The sequence below is a fragment of the Nanorana parkeri genome, unplaced genomic scaffold (genome assembly GCF_000935625.1).
Source record: "Nanorana parkeri isolate BGI_ZX_2015 unplaced genomic scaffold, ASM93562v1 scaffold890, whole genome shotgun sequence".
Taxonomy (NCBI): domain Eukaryota; kingdom Metazoa; phylum Chordata; class Amphibia; order Anura; family Dicroglossidae; genus Nanorana; species Nanorana parkeri.
The window spans coordinates 669,425-688,799 of NW_017307158.1; the positions used below are offsets into that span (position 1 = coordinate 669,425).

General features: G+C 43.8%; 1 protein-coding gene across 1 annotated transcript in view; it reads right to left on the minus strand.

The window, feature by feature from the left end:
- BBX (BBX, HMG-box containing) overlaps positions 1-17,841 on the minus strand; it is a 62,506-nt gene extending 44,665 nt beyond the window's left edge. The window contains exon 1 of the mRNA XM_018565836.1: positions 17,594-17,841. Coding sequence (XP_018421338.1) covers positions 17,594-17,821 — 228 coding nt within the window. The 5' untranslated portion in view covers positions 17,822-17,841. The remainder of the gene's footprint in view (positions 1-17,593) is intronic.
- Positions 17,842-19,375: the final 1,534 nt, after the last annotated feature.

A 19,375-nucleotide genomic window follows, 5' to 3' on the forward strand; every position in this document is an offset into this window, starting at 1 on the left:
ATATACATACACACACACACACACTTCTGTTATAGAAAGTTTACTCTAAGGGCTCAGTCATACTTATGTGATGTGGTAACACTCCGTAAAATGTGTTCTATAACGCGCATAAATGCACATACCACGTTGCGGTGCCATTCAACTGGAATGGCATCCCAACCCAATACAATAGTGGCCAACAGGCTGTGCTTACAGGTAAAAAGCATTAGAAAAATGGGGAATGTCCTTTTGGTTGTGTTGCAGTACATTGGCAGCCTAGGTAAAATTAATTTTGACCAGGCTGACAATGTACCATGACAGTCAAAATTGGACATTTCCAAACAGATGCATGCATCATTTCTGGAAGTGCACCACCATGCAATGTGTGTGCCTGCTCTTTGCTTTGAACTCAATGAATAGCTCTGCATCACACCAACACATGTAAGGAATATATGATAATGTCCACCCCAACAGTGCTAAATGTAAGGGCACATGTAGATTACATGTGTTAGTGTGATGCGGGGACCCAACGTACCACCTTGCATGGTACTTGCTTCTGTTTTGGTGCATTAGGCAGCCAAAACATTTGATGCCTTAAAGAAGAAAAGAAAATAACTAAAAGAACAAGAGAAAATGAATGTTCTTTTAGTTCTACAAGGCAAAGCTATGTTTACTTAACCCTTTCGCTGCCAAGCCCTCCGGAACATTTTTCAAATCAGCTGGCCAAGCCTTTTTTGAATTTTCTGCAATTTTTTCCTATTGATTTGATTTTCAACTGCTGCGTTGCTAGCGTTTGTAAAAGACCCCCCAAACCATATATTTTCTGAAAGCGCAGGCCCGGTAGAATAAAAAGATGGTGATACTAAATTTGTAGGCCCTGCGATAATTGCGCAAATGTTTCTCAAATTAATATTAAACCGATAAAAATACACAATTCAATTGTTAAAACACACCAAAATCAGTATCCGTGCACAAAAAAAATATTTTTTGACTAAATCATTATGCCATACGTCCTTGGCAGCGAAAGGGTTAATGATTTAATCAGGTAAATTAAGCAAAACAAAAAATTCTGTTTTATGAAATACCGGATCAAAGTAAAGACAACCTTCACTAAGCTAAAATAAATTTTTACACAAAGTTAAAAGGAGAACTATGAGATGAGTGCTTTTCACTCACCTCATAGTTCTAGCCGACCTGTGACAATGAGACTGTCACAGGTCAGCTCAGTAGATCGGGAGGTGAGCGATCACATACCGGGTTCGCTCACCTCTCGATCCTGTCACGGCTCTCTGCCGTGACAGGGGAGGGGCTGGATTCCCCTCTCCCCGCTCCGATCCGCCAGCGCTGACTGGCGGAACGGACGGGGGAGGGGCGGGTACAGCTGGCTCTGCCTCTAGATAGGCAGAGCCAGCTGTCACTCACGCAGCTGGGCGGATTCCCGTCATCTAAGGCCCCGTTCACATATAGCGAATTGTCACGCGATTTCCGCCGCAATATTAGAAACTATAAAACAGAGACAAGCTTTATAATACATTAAACCCATTAATAAGATTGACTAAATTAAAGTGGAACTTTACCCTCTTCAAAATAACAAAGGCACCTTTAGAAATGTTTAGTAATGAAAATCTACAATCAGATACTTCTAGATAACTGCAGGCTTTTTATTCTTTGCATACCTTATAAATAGGGATGCACCGATACCAGTATCGATATCGGTGCCGATTCCCAGTATCTGGGTAAGTACTCGCCCAAATGCTCCGATGCCTAGCACGAGTACTTCCTGTATCAGGAAGCCGGGCAGCGCGTCATTACACGCTGCCCGGTTTCGCAATTGACCGGGAAGCGGCTCCATGCTCTCTCGTCACTTGTGATTGCCAATCAGGAAGCCGGGCAGCGTGTAATGAGGCGCTGCCTGGCTTTCTGATTGGTCGGGAAGCTGGCCTCGTGAGGTAAGTTTACCTTACCTTAGTATGTGCAGCCTGTCACCCCCGGGGCCTCTCCAGCGAGAATGCGGCCTTCGTCCGGTACCCAGCCGGAGCCGTCCAATCAGGAAGCTGGGCGCCGTCTAATGACTCAACGCCCTGCTTTCCGATTGGCCGGGAAGCTGACTTCATGCTCCCTCGTCATCTCATGACAAGAGAGCATGGGGCCGGCCAATCAGAAAGCAGGGCGTCGCGTCATTACAGGCACCTGGCTTCCTGATTGGCCGGCCAGACAGCTCCGGCTGGGTACCGGACGAAGGCCGCGTTCTCGCTGGAGAGGCCCCGGGGGTGACAGGCTGCACATACTAAGGTAAGAGGGGACTTTCTTGTTAATCAGGAAGCCAGGTGGCGAGTCATTACACGCCACCTGGCTTCCTGAATGGGACTTCCGTTACTCGGTAATTGGTATCGGCGAGTACCGGAAAAAAATTAGGGGTACTCGGTACCAAAATACCGGTATCGGTGCATCCCTACTTATAAAGTTTATATAATATAATGCCAGGTATGCAGAATTGGATATAGCTGTGCCACACTATACAGTGTTCTGGTCTGGAGTCTGGACATGTGCTCATCTATATTCCCCACTATGGGGATACAAGCCTTAGTTAGCAATGGCATGATAAATAATAATTTCATGTTCATGTTCTTCATAATATTAAGAAACTGACCTAAAATCATGATTTTGTATAATGAAAAAATGTGACCTGTCCCTTTAAGAAAAAGTATCAGTAAATGGTATCGGCGAGTACTTGAAAAAAAAGTATCGGTACTCATACTCGGTCTTAAAAAAGTGGTATCGGAGCATCCCTAATTACAAACACCATATTTCTTCTTTAACGGAGAACTATGAGGTGAGTGATTTTCACTCAACCTCAAAGTTTGAGCCGACGTGCGACAATTAAACTGTCACACGTTGGCTCAATAGATCGGGAAGTGAGCAAACACATACTGTCGCTCGCTCACTTCTCGATCATGTCCCTGCAGAGAGCTGTGAGTGACAGGGATTATTCCTTTAAGGTGCAGGAATTGTCAAGTATTACATTTTTATATCAGTTCACCTGAATGGCAAAATGCAGGTAGTGCACCAAGGCAGTTCATTCTCCTGAGTTTACATGGATGTGGAGGTATTATAAAAAGGCCAAAATGTACTCCCATACGGTCAACATGTTGCTGCAAACTGTCCAAAACTGTGGGTCAGATGAAAAGGGTATAAGCGATTCCTGAGGATTATAATGCAGGAACCACTTGCTGCCTGCTCACATGATTAGTTATATTCCACTAAAGTCTGAAATGCTCAAAAAGTAAAATCAGGTTTCTTATGATCTTCCTATTAGCCGGTGAGGCTCTCATCATGCTTTATAGTCAAGGGGAGAGGCAGGTCACAACCTGCACGAGAGGTGTGCTCACATTATGCATTATACAGCACCCTGAATCTGACAGAGTAAAATACCTGTGTGAAAAGCCTCAAATAAAACCTGCTATTTTGGCGCTTGGGCTGCACAATAATCCAGTGTAGAGTGTCTGAATATCTTCAGATATATTGCTTCACAATAAAAAGTCAGATGATGTTGACTTTCACCAGAGCCTTTTCACTGGTATTTTGCTTTGGGACAGGTTCCCTGTAAAGGATATCTGACTCATTGAAAACAGTACCTGAACAAGCAGCAGCTCACGGTAAGTGAAGATCTGATATGTTATTGGAAACATGTATTTTTGTTAATTGTGCCTAAACTCCAAATGTACCCTTTGCCTTAAATGCCCCCAGAGATTTGGAGTAAGATTTGCTGATGTCATTACTGGGCTGCTTAGTGTTCTCCTTTATGAAGGTTTTGACATGAGGATGGCTGCTTCCATATAGTGACAACACAGAACAAAGCATGCAAAATCAGTAATAGAAAAAAAAAAAGTCAGCTGCAAGGAGACCACAGGGAATACTGGTGTTCGGTTCTTTGCCCTCTGCCTACTTTTGTTCAATGTTTTCCTACAGTTCTCCTTTTAACCCCTTCATGACTGAGGCCTTTTTTTCATTTTTTGTACCCATGTTATATTCCACATTTTAGGCCTGAAAATTACTTAAACCCCCCCAACATTATATATTTTCTGAATGCCAAGACCCTATAGAATAAAATGGTGGTAGTTGCAAATTTTTATGTTGCGCAATATTAGCGCAACTCCTTATTAAACCCCAATATTTAGTGAAAAATGTAATTAAATGCCCCAAAACACAGCGGACCTTCCATGAAATGGAAAGTCTGCTTTACTGAAAGCCCCCCACCCCCAAAGTCAAATTTCCTGTGAAGTTGATTTAAAAATAAGTCTGTTGCTAAAATAAAAAATAAAAAAATACTTACCTCAACCCCAAGTTATAACACTGAGAGGTGTAGGGGTATATTCTTGCAGGATTCAAAAGTCCAGTTAACCAAGAAGGCAGCAGCGAGGCATGGACACAGCACCTGCACCTCCTAGAAGCGTCTGAAGCTGGGGTTGAGGTTTTTTCTTTTTTTTTAGCAACAACTTTATTTCTAAGGGTTAGTTCACACCATAAGCAGTGCGTTCCGGTCCGATTCTGGCCAAAATTCACTGCCTCGAATTGTGGCCGGCTCACTCACTATTTTGATTGCACTGCACTGCAGGCACAACGTGCCTTGCGATCCCGTGCAGGCGATCGCATTGCGGCCGGAGGGCGTGGCTACGGTGCCATTCACTTTAATGGCCCGCAACGACCCCTCCTGCCCGGCAAAAAAGTGAGCCAGCCACAATGCGAGGCCAGAATCGGACAGGAACACACTGCATATGGTGTGAACGAGGCCTTAAATCACCTTTGCAGTCATTTTGAATTTGGGTATTGAGGGCTTCAATAGAGTGGACCTTCCATTTTCATTGTCTACATTAAGTAGCATTTCTTCATCAACGCTGCCAAGTGCTTGCATTAACAGAACAACACGATAACAAATTCTGACAGCAGCTATTATTTATCTCCTGTTTCCAAAGCACACGACAAATTGAGACCTCCTATAGAGCCAATGAGATAAAAATCAGTGATTTTCCACTCGTCATGACTCAGCAGCGGCATCATGAATGTTTTCTATCTTTTCTATGACATGATCTAGCATAACACATGACAGATTTGCTTTAACCATGCCCGACTTCAGAATAAACAGTGGTAAGTATAAAACATGATTGTTTTGTTTTATTGAACAACCTTCAGCACCCAGTATTTATTTTGCTTGTTATGATTCTGGCTCTCATTTAAAAGAGATTTACTTCAATCCATTACCGGTGTTATATAAAATCCTCCTCACCGCCTGTCATGTTGGGAATCACACTGGTTATTAAAAGGAATTTTTGATTATCTCTCGACACAATGAAATGCAAAACGAGTGAAGCTGGACATAGCAATGTACAATGACATCATTTCTTACTGGCTGGCACATGACAGGACATCATGTCACCAACTATGAAGTCATGGACACATTCCTCCAAACACAAATCAAGAAAAGGCTCCGGTAAGATTCCTTACTATTTTATCACTCACAAGTACAGGCTCTTAGATAGAAAGATGCCAATTTGCTGCAGAAATTAAAAAACAATCATGTTTATCTCTTTCTTATATCATAAAAAGGTATTGTACAATCTATGGACTCATGAGAACATCTGATGGAGTTTTTAGGTATAACAAAATATTTTGTGGAACACAGTAAGCCCTCCTTGCACAGCGAGTCTATTTATTATTACAGGTCTTTATATAGTGCTGACAATTTCCACAGTGCACATTCATATCAATCCCTGCCCCCAAGGAGCTTACAATCTAAGGTCCCTATCTCAAATGCATACATACAAGGGCCAATTTAGACAGGAGTCAATTAACATTCCAGCATGTCTTTGGGGTGTAGGAGGAAACCAGAGTACCCAGATAAAACCCATGCAAGCACACAGAGAACATGCAAACTCCTTGTAGATCATGACCAGGCTGGGATTCGAACCGGGGACCCCCAGTCCTGCAAGGTAGAAGCGCTAACCACTATGCCACTGTGTAACTAGTGGCAAAAACCAGTCTGTCAGGACCCTGTCTAATTTTTTTCTTTGCTGTCCACCTGGGGACTTTGGGTGTCCCAGAGATCTCACTAATAGAGTCCTTAAAGGAAAACTATCAGGTGAGTGCTTTTCACTCACCTCATAGTTCTAGCCGACCTGTGACAATGAGACTGTCACAGGTCGGCTCAGTAGATCGGGAGGTGAGTGAACACATACCGGGCTCGCTCGCCTCTCGATCCTGTCACGGCTCTCTGCCATGACAGGGGAGGGGCTGGATTCCTCTCTCCGATCTGCCAGCGCTGACTGGCGGAACGGACAGGGGAGGGGGCGGGTACAGCTGGCTCTGCCTCTAGATAGGCAGAGCCAGCTGTCACTCACGCAGCTGGGCGGATCCAGTCATCTACGTCGGGATCCGCTCCGGCCGCTCCGTATACCGCGAGCTGTTGCTCGCGGTATACTGAGCATAGGGTAACGGGAGGATGCTAGTTTGTGTCCTCCCGTTACCCTAAGGAGAACTATGGGGAAAAACACTGACCCCATAGTTCTCCTTTAAGACACATACAGTTAGGGAAACAAGGTATAACTTAGTTTAGGGCAGACTGACCCTTTCAAATAGAAACCCATATAGCAAGGATAACTTTCCACAAACTTGTGGCAGGGTTAAATTGTAATTCGTGTTAACTTGCTGCACACATTCCTGGCAAGTTGTAGACTTGCAGAACACTTGTAGCACACGTTCTAGTTGACACTTTTTGAATTTGTAGCAAATTTGCTTGGCAAGTATACAGCAAGAGTCCTGCAGGTCTTAGCAAGAGCTCTGCAAGCTCGCTGGTCTGGAGACTTGCAATGCAGACTTGCTGTAATTGTGCAACAAAATTGTGAAGCTTGGCAAGTCTGCAATAGTTTAGCAAGTCATTTTCAAACTTGCAGCTCAATTGCTTGCTATCTGGGAAGAACCCAAATGAGACCAGAGCTAGAAACGCAAAACATTCTTAATTTGGTGAGGCCTCTGACAATGGCTTATCACCCAAAGTATTACAGTACATATTTCTTAACCATGTTATGATCGGTGTACGTATATACTGTATAATGCATGTCCTGGTCCTAAAGTGGTTTATAGCAAGACCATCTTGGTATCAACTGTTTCTGCTGACACCTGGCTTTCACACACAAGTGATCAGAATGGCTGTAGAGCTGCTGATCACTTTCATGGTAAAGAAAGTGTGCTGCTCTCCTGTCCTCTGCGTATCTCCAACTCCAGAGTCTCTCGTGAAGGCCTGGGACCGGCACAGTAGGTATATATGGGTGACCCAGAGGGAGATCAGCACAGATCTGCTGTCTGATCTCCTCTCCGGCTACTGAACCTGGAAGGGACGAGGATGATCGGCCTGTCACTTTTCCAGCTGCTGTGGCCAAAGAAGAAACTGGTAAAGCACGATCTGTGCTATAATCGCCATTAATGGAGTGACTCTTTTTGGGCAAAAAAGTACAAATGCAGAAAAATATTAAAATTCAAGGCAAGCCTGTCATTTACATATATTCCTTAGTAGCCACATAGGATGGAAATCCACTTTGAGTGCACCAATTCCATCTGTGCAAACCCAGTTATTACCTTGCACAGAGAGCAGAGCTGGTGGAGGAACACAGAAGGCCCCATCATTATAGGCTGACTGCAGAATACTACAGGGATGGGGGGGGGGAGGTTAGGGGGGTATAAGTCAGTAATAGATACAAGACCAGTCACCCTGCACCAGGCAAAAGGACTGTCATTTACATATATTCCTTATTAGCCACAAAGGATGGAAATCCACTTTGAGTGCACCAATTCCAACTCTGCAAACCCAGTTATTACCTTGTGCAGAGAGCAGAGCTGGTGGAGGAACCCAGACGGCCCCCATCATTATAGGCTGCCTGCAGAATAATACAGGGATGGGGGGGAAGGTTAGGGGGTATACGTCAGTAATGGATACAAGACCAGTCACCCTGGAGAAAGAGCAGCAGTGACCAATGTTATCACAGGAAGGCCCTTTCAGTTTCACACTGGATTACTGCACAGATCTGGAAGAAGCCTGCAAAGCACACCAAGAGTTAAGCAATAATACGAATGACTTGTATTTAGACAATATTTGCTTATTCTGGAGTTCAACTTTAAAGATGGAGAGTCTTTATTTCTCTATTACGAGGCATTTCCCAGTGCAGGTTTAAATTGCAGGGCAACATACAAGGTAGCCATGGACTTTAAAGAATGGAGCAAGTAAATTCTGACTCCCCTGAGCTGAAAGTCTCCAAAGAGCACCACATAAGCATGTATGCTTGACTAGGCTGAGGGCAAGGACCGAAGGACTAATGTTGCCATCAACTCCCCATCCTTGTATATATGTTGGTGAAAAGGAATGTATAGGGGTTTCTTTTTTTTTTTACATATTTTCTTTTAATAAAAAACCCAAACTGCTCTGGGAAACCTTTGTCATGTATTACACAAATATATATATATTATGCAAAACAGACAGGGGAATTTATCAAAACTGGAGCAGTTGTGCATGGCAACCAAAGAAACTAAAATTTAAACTCTGAAGGTAAGATTAATTCTGGCCATATGCGTATTGCAAAAAAAAAATTTAGATTGATCATTTCAAACAATCTTTAGTTCAAAAACATGCACAACAAAGCACAACAAAGTAAATGTTGGTCAAATTCCAAAGGATTTTCTATTAGGCCCAATTGTTACCTTTTTTTCTGATCTAAAAGCCCTGCAACTTATTTTCTGAAATACAATTCTATCATAGAAACTACCGCTGCACTGACATATACAAAATGATAAAAAATAAAATACACCAATGTGTGTATGTGTTATACTGACACCCTGACACCAGTAAAATATACTTTACATACTGACCATTCACATCAGTCCCTGCCCCCTAGGTACTTAAAATCTAAGGTCCCTAGCTCGCATGAACACAGGGCCAATTTGCACAGGAGCCAATTAACCTACCAGCATGTCTTTGGCGGGTGGGAAGAAACCCATACAAGCACAAGAAAAACTTCATGATGCTAGTGTCCTGACTGTGATTTGAACCAGGGGCCACCAGTGCTGCATGGCAGAAGTGCTAACCACTACACCACTCTGTTGATTCTGCCAGTGAAATTCACGTTATGCCGTTATCTGTGCAGCATTGTCACTAGGGATGCACTGATATATCGGCTGCCAAAACATATTGGCCGAAAATGGCACTTTTGGCAAAGTGCCGAAAGTGCCATTTTATTGCCAATATAGTGGTGCATCCTATTCTCTCCTCCCCGCTGGGTGCTGCTCTGTGTCCCAGCGGGGAGGAAAGAAACTGTCACAGGCGGCCAAGCGCTGTGGGAGGAGAGCGTTGTGAACGGCTGGTGTCTCTCCTCTCACACCGCTCAGCCTCCTGTCACAGATTGTTTTGACATTTTTCATTTCGGTGCACCTCTAGTTGTCACGCATGTAGGCAGTGTCTGCTTGCACTACAGTGGAATGAGACTATATTGCAGGGGGTGTGACTATCAGCATTGTCACTACTAATGTACAAGCCTGTAGCTTGTCAATCATCACCAGTCTTTGTTGGTGAAACCGTCCCACTGTGAGCTGGGGTGTCTGGGATTGGGAGCGTGTGAGACACAAGTGAGGGAGGATTTGGCTAAGTCAGGGAGGGTAAAGGAAGTTTTTGTTTATATTATGAGGCTTGTGTATAAGGGCTGATGCATATAGGCATAATAAAATACTGCCATCTAAGCAGGATCTTGCCACCAGAAGGTGTGTGCATAAGGCAGGGGTGTGGACATTTTTGTAAAAAACGACTTGTACAAGGAAAAAAGCAGGGGGCCCAATCTACTTGTCACTCATGACAATCTGCTTGTCATGATACAAAAAGTAATTTTAACCAAAACCGTATTTAACCGTGCTAAGAAGCACTTCTCATTGGTCAGCGCAGTCAGGTGACCACACTGACCAACAAGTGCTTGCAATTTGCAATCGAAATTAAAAATTCATAGCACAGGGCTGAGCTGGACAGGCAGCCCTTGGAGGGGGGCATGTACAAGCAGGCTGCTACAAGTGAACTGGGAGGCTGTACAGCCACCAAGATCCCTTGTACTAAACTCTTCCCCCTACTCTACATTTAGCCACGCTTGTCTGCAGCAGGGCTAAATGTAGGGAACACAGAAACAAAAAAAACACCTGCCTGGCACTGCATGTTCCAGGCGTCGGGCAATAGGAATTCTGCTCCCCTGATCAGGCCTTGCACAGTAACTGGATTTCAGTACCTATTCAGACTGTCATACAGGAATATTTAGATGTACTTTACTATCAGGACTAGCTCACTCCCAGGGGCAAGGTAATCACTGCTCCTGAACCAATTATAACTTGCCTCCAGCTTTTCTACATGAAGAACATCAAAATTAATGGTCAGAATAATCTCTAGCTCCTAGATTTGCTGCACTGGTTACCAAATGACATAATTAGCCATACATTGGTTTAAGATTTGCTGATCATCAAGTATAATAGTAAAACATTATTGTACCATGTGTTACATAATCATTTTTAAATTTGAAGTTATTGCCGAACAAGCAATATGCACTTGGATCAAGCGTATACATATGTATTATAAGCAATTTTTTATCGTGCCCCCTTTATTTCTATGTCATTCCAAATATCCCCTTTTCAATATACAGCCCACATGAGATTTTCGTATACATTTAATAACATTTGGATAAGTTACTTTTTCAGGCTATAGATATAAAACCTAAAAATTGAAACCACATTAAGAGGAAAAAAACTTAAAAAGGATACAACAATTAAAGAGGAACATGTATTAATGCAATTCTGTAATCATCATTAAATGTCATTTTTAAATGCTAGCAGCAGAAGTGTCTGGATTTTGACTTGCTATCAGCCTCTTGTAGCCCCTGTGGAGCAATGCTCAGACACTGGGGGGGAGAAGGACCAAAAGGAGAAAATCAGATGTGCTGTAGCCCAAGGGGCATGCTGATAGGAGGAGCAAAGTGACAATAAGATGAGCTCAGTCTGCTGCTTTTTTTTCACTGTCCAGTCACAAGCTTGGGTGGATAGGGGACCTGTAAGTGAAAGTCAAACTGCAGCAGAGAAAGGTCAGGTCCCTTCCATGCCAAGCAGCACTGTGCTCTGTAAGTTTTAGGACAGAATTACAAATCCTTTGGCAGACAAAACAGCTCCCTATATTTAATCTGTTCATAAAGCTGTTTTCTCTGAAATAGGTGCAGTGTTCTGTTTTTATAAAAACTTATGCTTTAAAAAACAAAAAAAATCCCAAACATTTAAAACTTGTTTTTTCTCCTTTCGTCTTCTTGTATTGTGGCATAATTCTTTAATAAAAACAATAATAGTTGTGGGTTCATTTTATATCTAGTTTTTTTTTGTTTATATATTTTACATATTAACATTTAAGGCCCCGTTCACATTGAGCGATTTATCGCGCGATTTTTGTAGCGATATCGCTCATATTTCCGCACTATATCGCTCTATGTAGCTTCACCAATACATTTCAATGTAGCTGTTCACATCTCGTCGCTCAATGTCGCTCAATATCGCTCAATAGCGCTTGTAGCTCGTCGCTTCTACATGACCCTTTTTTAGAGCTATTTTGAGCGATATTGCTCCTGATTGCATACAGCCCAATAGGAAGATGTCGCGCGATTTGCATGTCGCTCAGTGTGAATGGGGTCTAAAAGAGAACTATGGCCAAACCTTTTTTTTTTGCCATAGTTCTCTTTAGGGTCACAGTAGTAGATTTACGGTCTCCTGTGATCCAAAACTCAGCATATATTGGGCTATTGCCTGCTATATCCAGACAGCACAGCTGTGCTGCAGCTGGTAAAGATGCCGACAATATTGTCAGGATCCAACCCGCTGCATGATTGACAGCCGGCTCTGCTTCTCTAGAGCTAGAGCCAGATGTGCCCGCCCCCTCCAATGAGCGCTGTTACAAGAGGTGATCACAGAGTGGGGGTGAAAAGTTCTCCTAAATCTATTGGACCCCTAATATCCCCTCTGCAGTCTGCTAAAGCTGATCAAGCACAGACTGCACTGATTCAGCTGTTTTCCTTGCCGTTCTGAAAGCTCTGAACTGCTGTTACAGGAGTTGGGGAAATAGTGTTAAGCTGAATTTCTTATAGACTTCTGCTGGGAGTCCATCTACACTGGAAGCCGTGTTTGCAGGTAAAGAGTTAAAGACCTCAGTAAGCTTGGTAAAGGTGAGGTCAGAGTCTAAAAGATCTCTATCTTCAGGTGTCAATTTAGGAAGCATAAAAGTGTCCAAAAACAAGCATGCATCTACAACAGTGATGTGTTTTGGAAGCATAGAGATTTTAAAATAAGGTGAGAAATTCTGCCAGAATGTCCCCAGTAGAGAACAGTAGTTCTACCACTAGTGGATATGTGCAGTTAAAGGTGTTTTATAAGGCGGCCAACATGCCCCTTGTTCACTCTCCCTCAAAATAGTGTTGCCTACCAAACAATTCAACAAAACTTTTTATTCCTTGCCTTAATTAGAGAGAAGGCCTTTAGTAGACTTTGGGCCTGCAGCCAAAGGACTGTGTAGTGGGGTTAGAATTCACCATATATGCTTTTTTGCTTGCTCCACATTTGCCATCAGACCCATGCAATTTGAAGGTTCTTTCAATAATAAAAAAATATTAATTGCAATATTTTTTCAAAGTTCTAAAACTTTGGAACTGTATATACAGTCATGTGGGAAATTTAGAACACCCCTTGGAGACTGTTAATTATTTCAACAGGCAAACGGTACAGCTTGATTCAAATAGTGCCTACAGATAAAGATGATATATAGTACTTGAATACATAAGACATAAAATTGATATGGTGTATTTGTTTTCATTACCTAAATTAACTAAAATACATATTTGCCAAATTGAAAAATTATGTACACCCCTACATTTACCCAATGATAGAACCTACTTAAAGAGTATGCAGGTGAAACCAGTCTTATTTAAACCTCAGATGTCTATGATTTGGTGTTCTCTTTGCTAAAGACGTGTGTGGTGTCATCATGCCAAGATCAACAGAGCTCAATAAGGCCCTCAGAAGGCAAACGGTGTATGCCTAGGAGTCTGGCAAGGGATTTAAAAAGATTGCCAAATGATTTTAAATCAATCATTCCACTTTAGAGAAAATGATCTAGAAGTGATATATAGACTTCAAACAACTGCTGATTTGTCCAGGTCTGGCCAGCCCATCCCAGTTAGTTTAGGGCAAGAGCTGACCGTTCTGATTCTAAAAAGGTCTCTACAAATCAAAAAAATGTAATTGCTGGGTGTTCAGGCACCTATTGCAAGAGTCGGGGTGAAAGTGCCTGCCTGTACAAACAAAGATTTAACGTGCATGAGAGGTGTTCATAAAAAGTCTTTGCTATCCCAAAAACATAATTAGAGCAAGATTACAGTTTGCCATTGAACATATAGGCAAAGACCAGGACTGCTGGAATAATGTGCTGAAGACTGATCTATCACCAACACCAACAGTAGACAAGTTTGCAGCAAACCGAAGACAGCATTTTAGAAGAAACTCTAAACAATTGTGAAGCCTGGTGGTGGGAATGTTAATGGTTTGGGGTTGCTTTGCGGTTTGAGGGCCTGGGCAGCTCGCAGTCATTGAGTTAACTATACCTTTTGCATCATATTAGAATGTGAGGTCATCTGTTCAAAAGTTGAAGTTAAACCAGAAATGCGTCCCTCAACATGACAATGGTATACACAGTGATAGATTTAGGTTCTTCTCACGAAAGAACCTATAAACTCAAAAAATAAACAGAAATATGTCATCACCTGTTCACCTTATAACTAGGGATGCCAACCAGGTAATATAAAAAAACCCCAGTGGACACATGCTAAAAGCCAGGTAGGTAGCAACACCTACAATTTAGTCAATTCACAGCATAAAATGCCTCCCTTGTCGGTGCTAACCTTATTTACAATACACCGATCTCAATATGCTGCAAATGATGCCCTTGAAAGCAAAACCACTAAATAAGCATTTGAAATACAAATATACAAACTGATTTGAGGATATTCCACCTATACAGTTTAGAGTAGAGTGGCTCTTTAATCTCTTACTACTATTTAGCTTGAAATCTCAAGCTAAGATCAGGCCTCAGAGTGCTTGGTTGCTGCTTGCCTAAATGGCCTTCCTCCTGAAACCTGGCTACCAATAGCCAGAACAATCATACATGAAGGATCTCCAAGAAAAGCAAGGTGTAGATTTTACTAGTAAAGGTGCCCATACACTGCACAATTCTCGTACGAGAATCTCGGGGAATCCCGCGATCGTACGAGAATCGTGCAGTGTATGGAGGGCGTGCGACCGTTTCTACTGTACGGTCTCACTTCTTCCGTCAAACCAGCAGGCTAGAATCCCCGCCGGGAATCGTACGATTCTCGGCGAGTTAGTAACCTGCTGGTTCGACAACTGCCGAACGGGCCGGTGTGCGCACGCAGCCCGTTTGCCGTCATCGTAAGCCCGCCCCTCATTGCAGTCATTGTAAGCCCGCCCCTCAGGGGGGCGGGCTTGCGATGATCGCAAGTACGATCTGCCTGTCCATCTTGGGCCTGCAGCCCAATCTACGATTGGGCAGATCGTACGTTTTTTTAAGTACTTTACAAAAGTCTTGCGAGGGTTTTAAATTGTATGGCCACCTTAAGTCCAAGCAGAAAGGTTTGGGGATTAGACTCATATCGGAAAGAGACTCCGATCTACTTTCTATATTCATTAAAACAAAAATTATTTTCAGTTTAAAAATTGGCAGTTTTAGTGGTTCTGAACTTACTAACCTTGGGGCACAGGAAAAATTGGCAGCCACCAGGGGTTGTCCAGTTTTACAGTCTAAGCAAGTCCCCAAGCAGCTTTATTAAAACTCAGGAACTCAACAGCAGAGATCCTTTTATCATTTTACAAATCAAGTAAATATTTATAATTATTTCTTTGAACCTTCCATTGTTTATATCAAATATTGTTAAAATGCAGAGATTGTGTATTCCAGGGAATCCTGACTGCAGCTGAGTTTCAATTCCAACAATAAGTCGGTGCCTAAGTAAAAATGACCTCTACCAGATAAAATGTTATGCATCTATTACTCTGATACAAATTATGAACTTTTCTAATAAACCTTATTGACCAAAAGGATAGCTTTCAAATCAGCCTCTTTCCTTACATATAGCTGGCTTATCTCACGCTAAAAGTATTAAAACCAGGGGGCCAACATGACAGCCATTTAACTAGCCTTTTCAAAATGAGCTCAACAAAATTACTTTCTGGAAATGTTTGTTATGCGGCTGTTTTGGGTCAGAATCAGTCTCTACGATAGCCAACCAAATAGAATTTTCAGAAAGTAAGACCAGAAAGTGGAGTCTCCATGGTTCTGTCAAGAAAGGTTTTGATTAAACTACGGCTCAGTCTCCTAGCTGACGTCACAACCTCTTCCCCTGGCTGATGTCACAACCTTTATTTGCTGAATCGATTTCCTAAAACTGGACATTGTAGGCACGACTCTAAGTATCCACAGCAAATTGCCTACTACTATAGTAGTAAATAAAAAAAAATAAAAAAGACTGTTTGGACAGAGGTGGACATAGTCATCAATGACACTGTACATACTGTAGATATAAAAGCCTAATATGACAGAGTGTTGCCTTTGTGATACTCTCTCATGGTTTGTTATATGAAACTGGGATCAAACAACGTACAACGCCCTCACATCAAATCCGATTGGTATAAAGAGGAAATAGGGAAAGCATTCTGCATGTCTAAATGATTATCTGAACCTAAACTTGTCGAATGTATGAGATGACAACCCAAACAGTATCTGAGCCTAAACTTGTCCAATGTATGAGATGACAACCCAAACAGTATCTGAGCATAAACTTGTCCAATGTATGAGATGACAACCCAAACAGTATCTGAGCCTAAACTTGTCCAATGTATGAGATGACAACCTAAACAGTATCTGAGCCTAAACTTGTCCAATGTATGAGATGACAACCTAAACAGTCTCTGAACCTAAACTTGTCCAATGTATGAGATGACAACTTATACAGTATCTGAGCCTAAACTTGTCAATGTATGAGATGACAACCTAAACAGTCTCTGAACCTAAACTTGTCCAATGTATGAGATGACAACCTAAACAGTATCTGAACCTAAAGTTGTGCAATGTATGAGATGACAACCTAAACAGTATCTGAACCTAAACTTGTGCAATGTATGAGATGACAACCTAAACAGTATCTGAACCTAAACTTGTCCAATTTATGAGATGTCAACCTAAACAGTATCCGGACCAAAACTGCTGTGTCAGCTGCCAGCTGTGTGCATTGAGTTACACTGTCTCCTCTTGTCCCGCCCAAAGATCTCTACTGCGCATTTGCCCACCCTTGTTCCTTTAAGGCCGCTCGAGAATCTTCAGACGGGAGCAAGCGGCGGAGACACAGGTAAGTTTTTACCTATTTGGTAACTTTTTTATGTTTTTCCATATACCTACTGCTTGTTAGCAGTAGATATATGCATAGAAAAATATTAGTGTTTAATTCTAGTTTAACCTCAACAATGCCTGAACCAAAACTTAGAAATGTTAGAGTTAGAAAAAAAAAATGCTGGGAGGTATTTTTGCAGAATAGTAATGCAAATTTTAATCTGACAAAAAAGTTCTCACTTTCCTCCAGGATCGTTTTATTTTCTGTGTACATTGTATGGCCGTACAGTGTACGCCATCAGCCGGCCTGATGCAAGAGAGGATATAACTTCTATGTTATCATCAGTGCCCACCCAGTGGCTGAGAACAGGATTCCCGCACAAGCCAAAAGTGGCAACACAAGGGGAATAAAGCAGGGTATTGAAGATGGATCTAACAATGGTGGATCATGTGCAAGCATGCCACATTATGACAAATTCCATCCAGCGATTTACTTCAGCTTGATCCTGCACAGTATGTGAACCTAAACTTACCCAATGTATACCAGTCTCTACTTTCACCATAAACGTTCATTTGAAACGAGACGATCCTCTCACAGGCTGCTAGAAAAACATGTCTGATGTCAGCGCGGATGACGAGTGATAGAGAAAAGCAGGCACCTGCATATCATGAGACACTCGCTATGGCCGATGTAGTGTAATGGTCGTGTCTCCTCTATGCGATGTGCTGTCACAGATCTGCACGGAGTGCTCTCGCTGCTCGCCCATCCAGTTGTGCGGAGAGAAGGTGGGCGGGGCCTCGCACTGGCTACTGAGCCACCTCCGCTGTGACTAGCCGTTCGGGGTAGGTGGCTCAGTCACCCACCCTGACCTGATAACGCTGCGCTGACTGCTCTCTATACACACACTCGGCTAACTTCATAGAACAACAATGGAGATGTCCCTGGTATAAAATGGACGGAGAGCGCAGGCAGGCAAGCACAGCAGCTGTGAGCAGGGCAGAAAGTTTGGGGGGCTCGGTGTTTGACAGGGAGGAGACGTCACACGGTGGATGGGGGGGGGGTGCAGGATTAGAGCCGTGCCTGCCTGTGGGCACGGAGTAGAAGACACCAACCTTATCGATGTCCTCTTCCTCCTCCTCCTCTTCGTCTTCTTCGGAAAAGTCCAGGATTTTGTTGGCGAGCAGCGGATGCCACTGCAGGCACTTTCTCTTTGGTCGCCTGGCCGTCCCTTCTCCGTCAGCGGGGTGATCTTTATTCCTAGAGCTGCCTTTCATTACTATAACCTGAATGACACAATACATCACACAGTTAGACCATCCTAGCGGCCCGGCCAAACTCATTAGAGCACATCGTCGGGAAGTCTGCACGGCGAGCAGGCAATGGATGTGTGGGCTTTAGGCCGGCCTCATGAAGAGCGTTCCCCTGTGCGCAGTTCCCGCGGCTTCCTCCCTAAGTACTGTCAGGAGGGCAGCGCTTTCCCCTCTGCCGGTACTCAACGGGACTGAGTACCAGCACCTCTCCGGGACTCACCGTGACCACCGCGCCTGCGCAGGCAAGTCTCGCGGCTCCGACTCCAGCACGGTGGGGCCGCGAGACTTGCCAGCGCATGTGTTGTTCGCTGAGCTAAGGGGGGGACCCCAGGCAGGGTGGCGAGCCCTACCGCTGCTGCTACTGCCCGGGCTGCCTGTGGCACATGCGCCGTCACGATGCTCCTCCATTTCTTGGCGTCCTGGAGTGGACACTTGCAAAATTGCATGTGGGGGAGTAAATGATAAACGTGTCAGCAGATGTGCATACAGACACCTGTACACCTCAGATCACTGGCAGATGGCTCATCACAGCTGACCCTGTTAGTATACTGCTCCAACCTCACGGTGGATGGGAGCATTCTGCTGGGTGCAGGAGTCATTCCAGCTTGGAGGCCCTGTTCACACTTGCTGCATGTCAACATAGGGCGGCTTGTGCATGTCAATGGGCCACCTTATGCATCGTGAAGAAATGCATGCAGTGGCAGCATGTTTTCATGTGTTTTTGCCTGCCATGTCGGGTGCAATAAACAAATACTGTCCCAGAGTGGGGACGTGTTTACAAGAGTATACACTTCCTTCATAGGTGCAGTAAGTGTGACTGGGGCTGAAGGATCACTATGATGGTTCTAAGCCTGCATTGTAGGGATGCACCGATACCGTTTTTTCAGTGTCGAGTATTTTTTTCTCGGTACTTGCCAATACCGGAAGTCCCATTAAGGAAGCTGGGCGGTGTGTAATGACTCGCTGCCCAGCTTTCTGATTGGTCGGAAAGCCATCTCCATGCTCCCTCGTCACCAGGTGACGAGGAAGCATGGAACCGACTTTCTGGCTAATCAGAAAGCCAGGGGGTAGGTAATAACTCGCCGCCCGCCTTCTTGATTGGCCAGCTTTCCGACCAATCAAAAACCAGACGTCAAGTTATTACAGGCACCCGCCTTCCTGATTGGAGCCAGCTTTCTGGCCAATTCGGGGCAGGTAATTATTAGCCGTCCGGCTTCCTGATTGGCCAGCTTCCTGACCAATCAGGAAGCTGGGCGGCGAGTTACCAAGTGACAAGGGAGCCGCCCGCCTTCTTGATTGGCCAGCTTTCCGACCAATCAAAAACCAGACGCCAAGTTATTACACGGCACCCGCCTTCCTGATTGGAGCCAGTTTCTGGCCAAATCGGGGCAGGTAATTATTAGCCGTCTGGCTTCCTGATTGGCCGGCATTCCTGAACAATCAGGAAGACGGGGGGTGAGTCATTCCTGATTGGCCGGGAAGCCAGCTTCTTGCTGACGAGAGAGCATGGAGCTGGCTTTTCCAGCTAATCTGGAAGCCAGGCAGTGTGTAATGACTTGAGCTTCCTTGCCCAAATCGGTATCG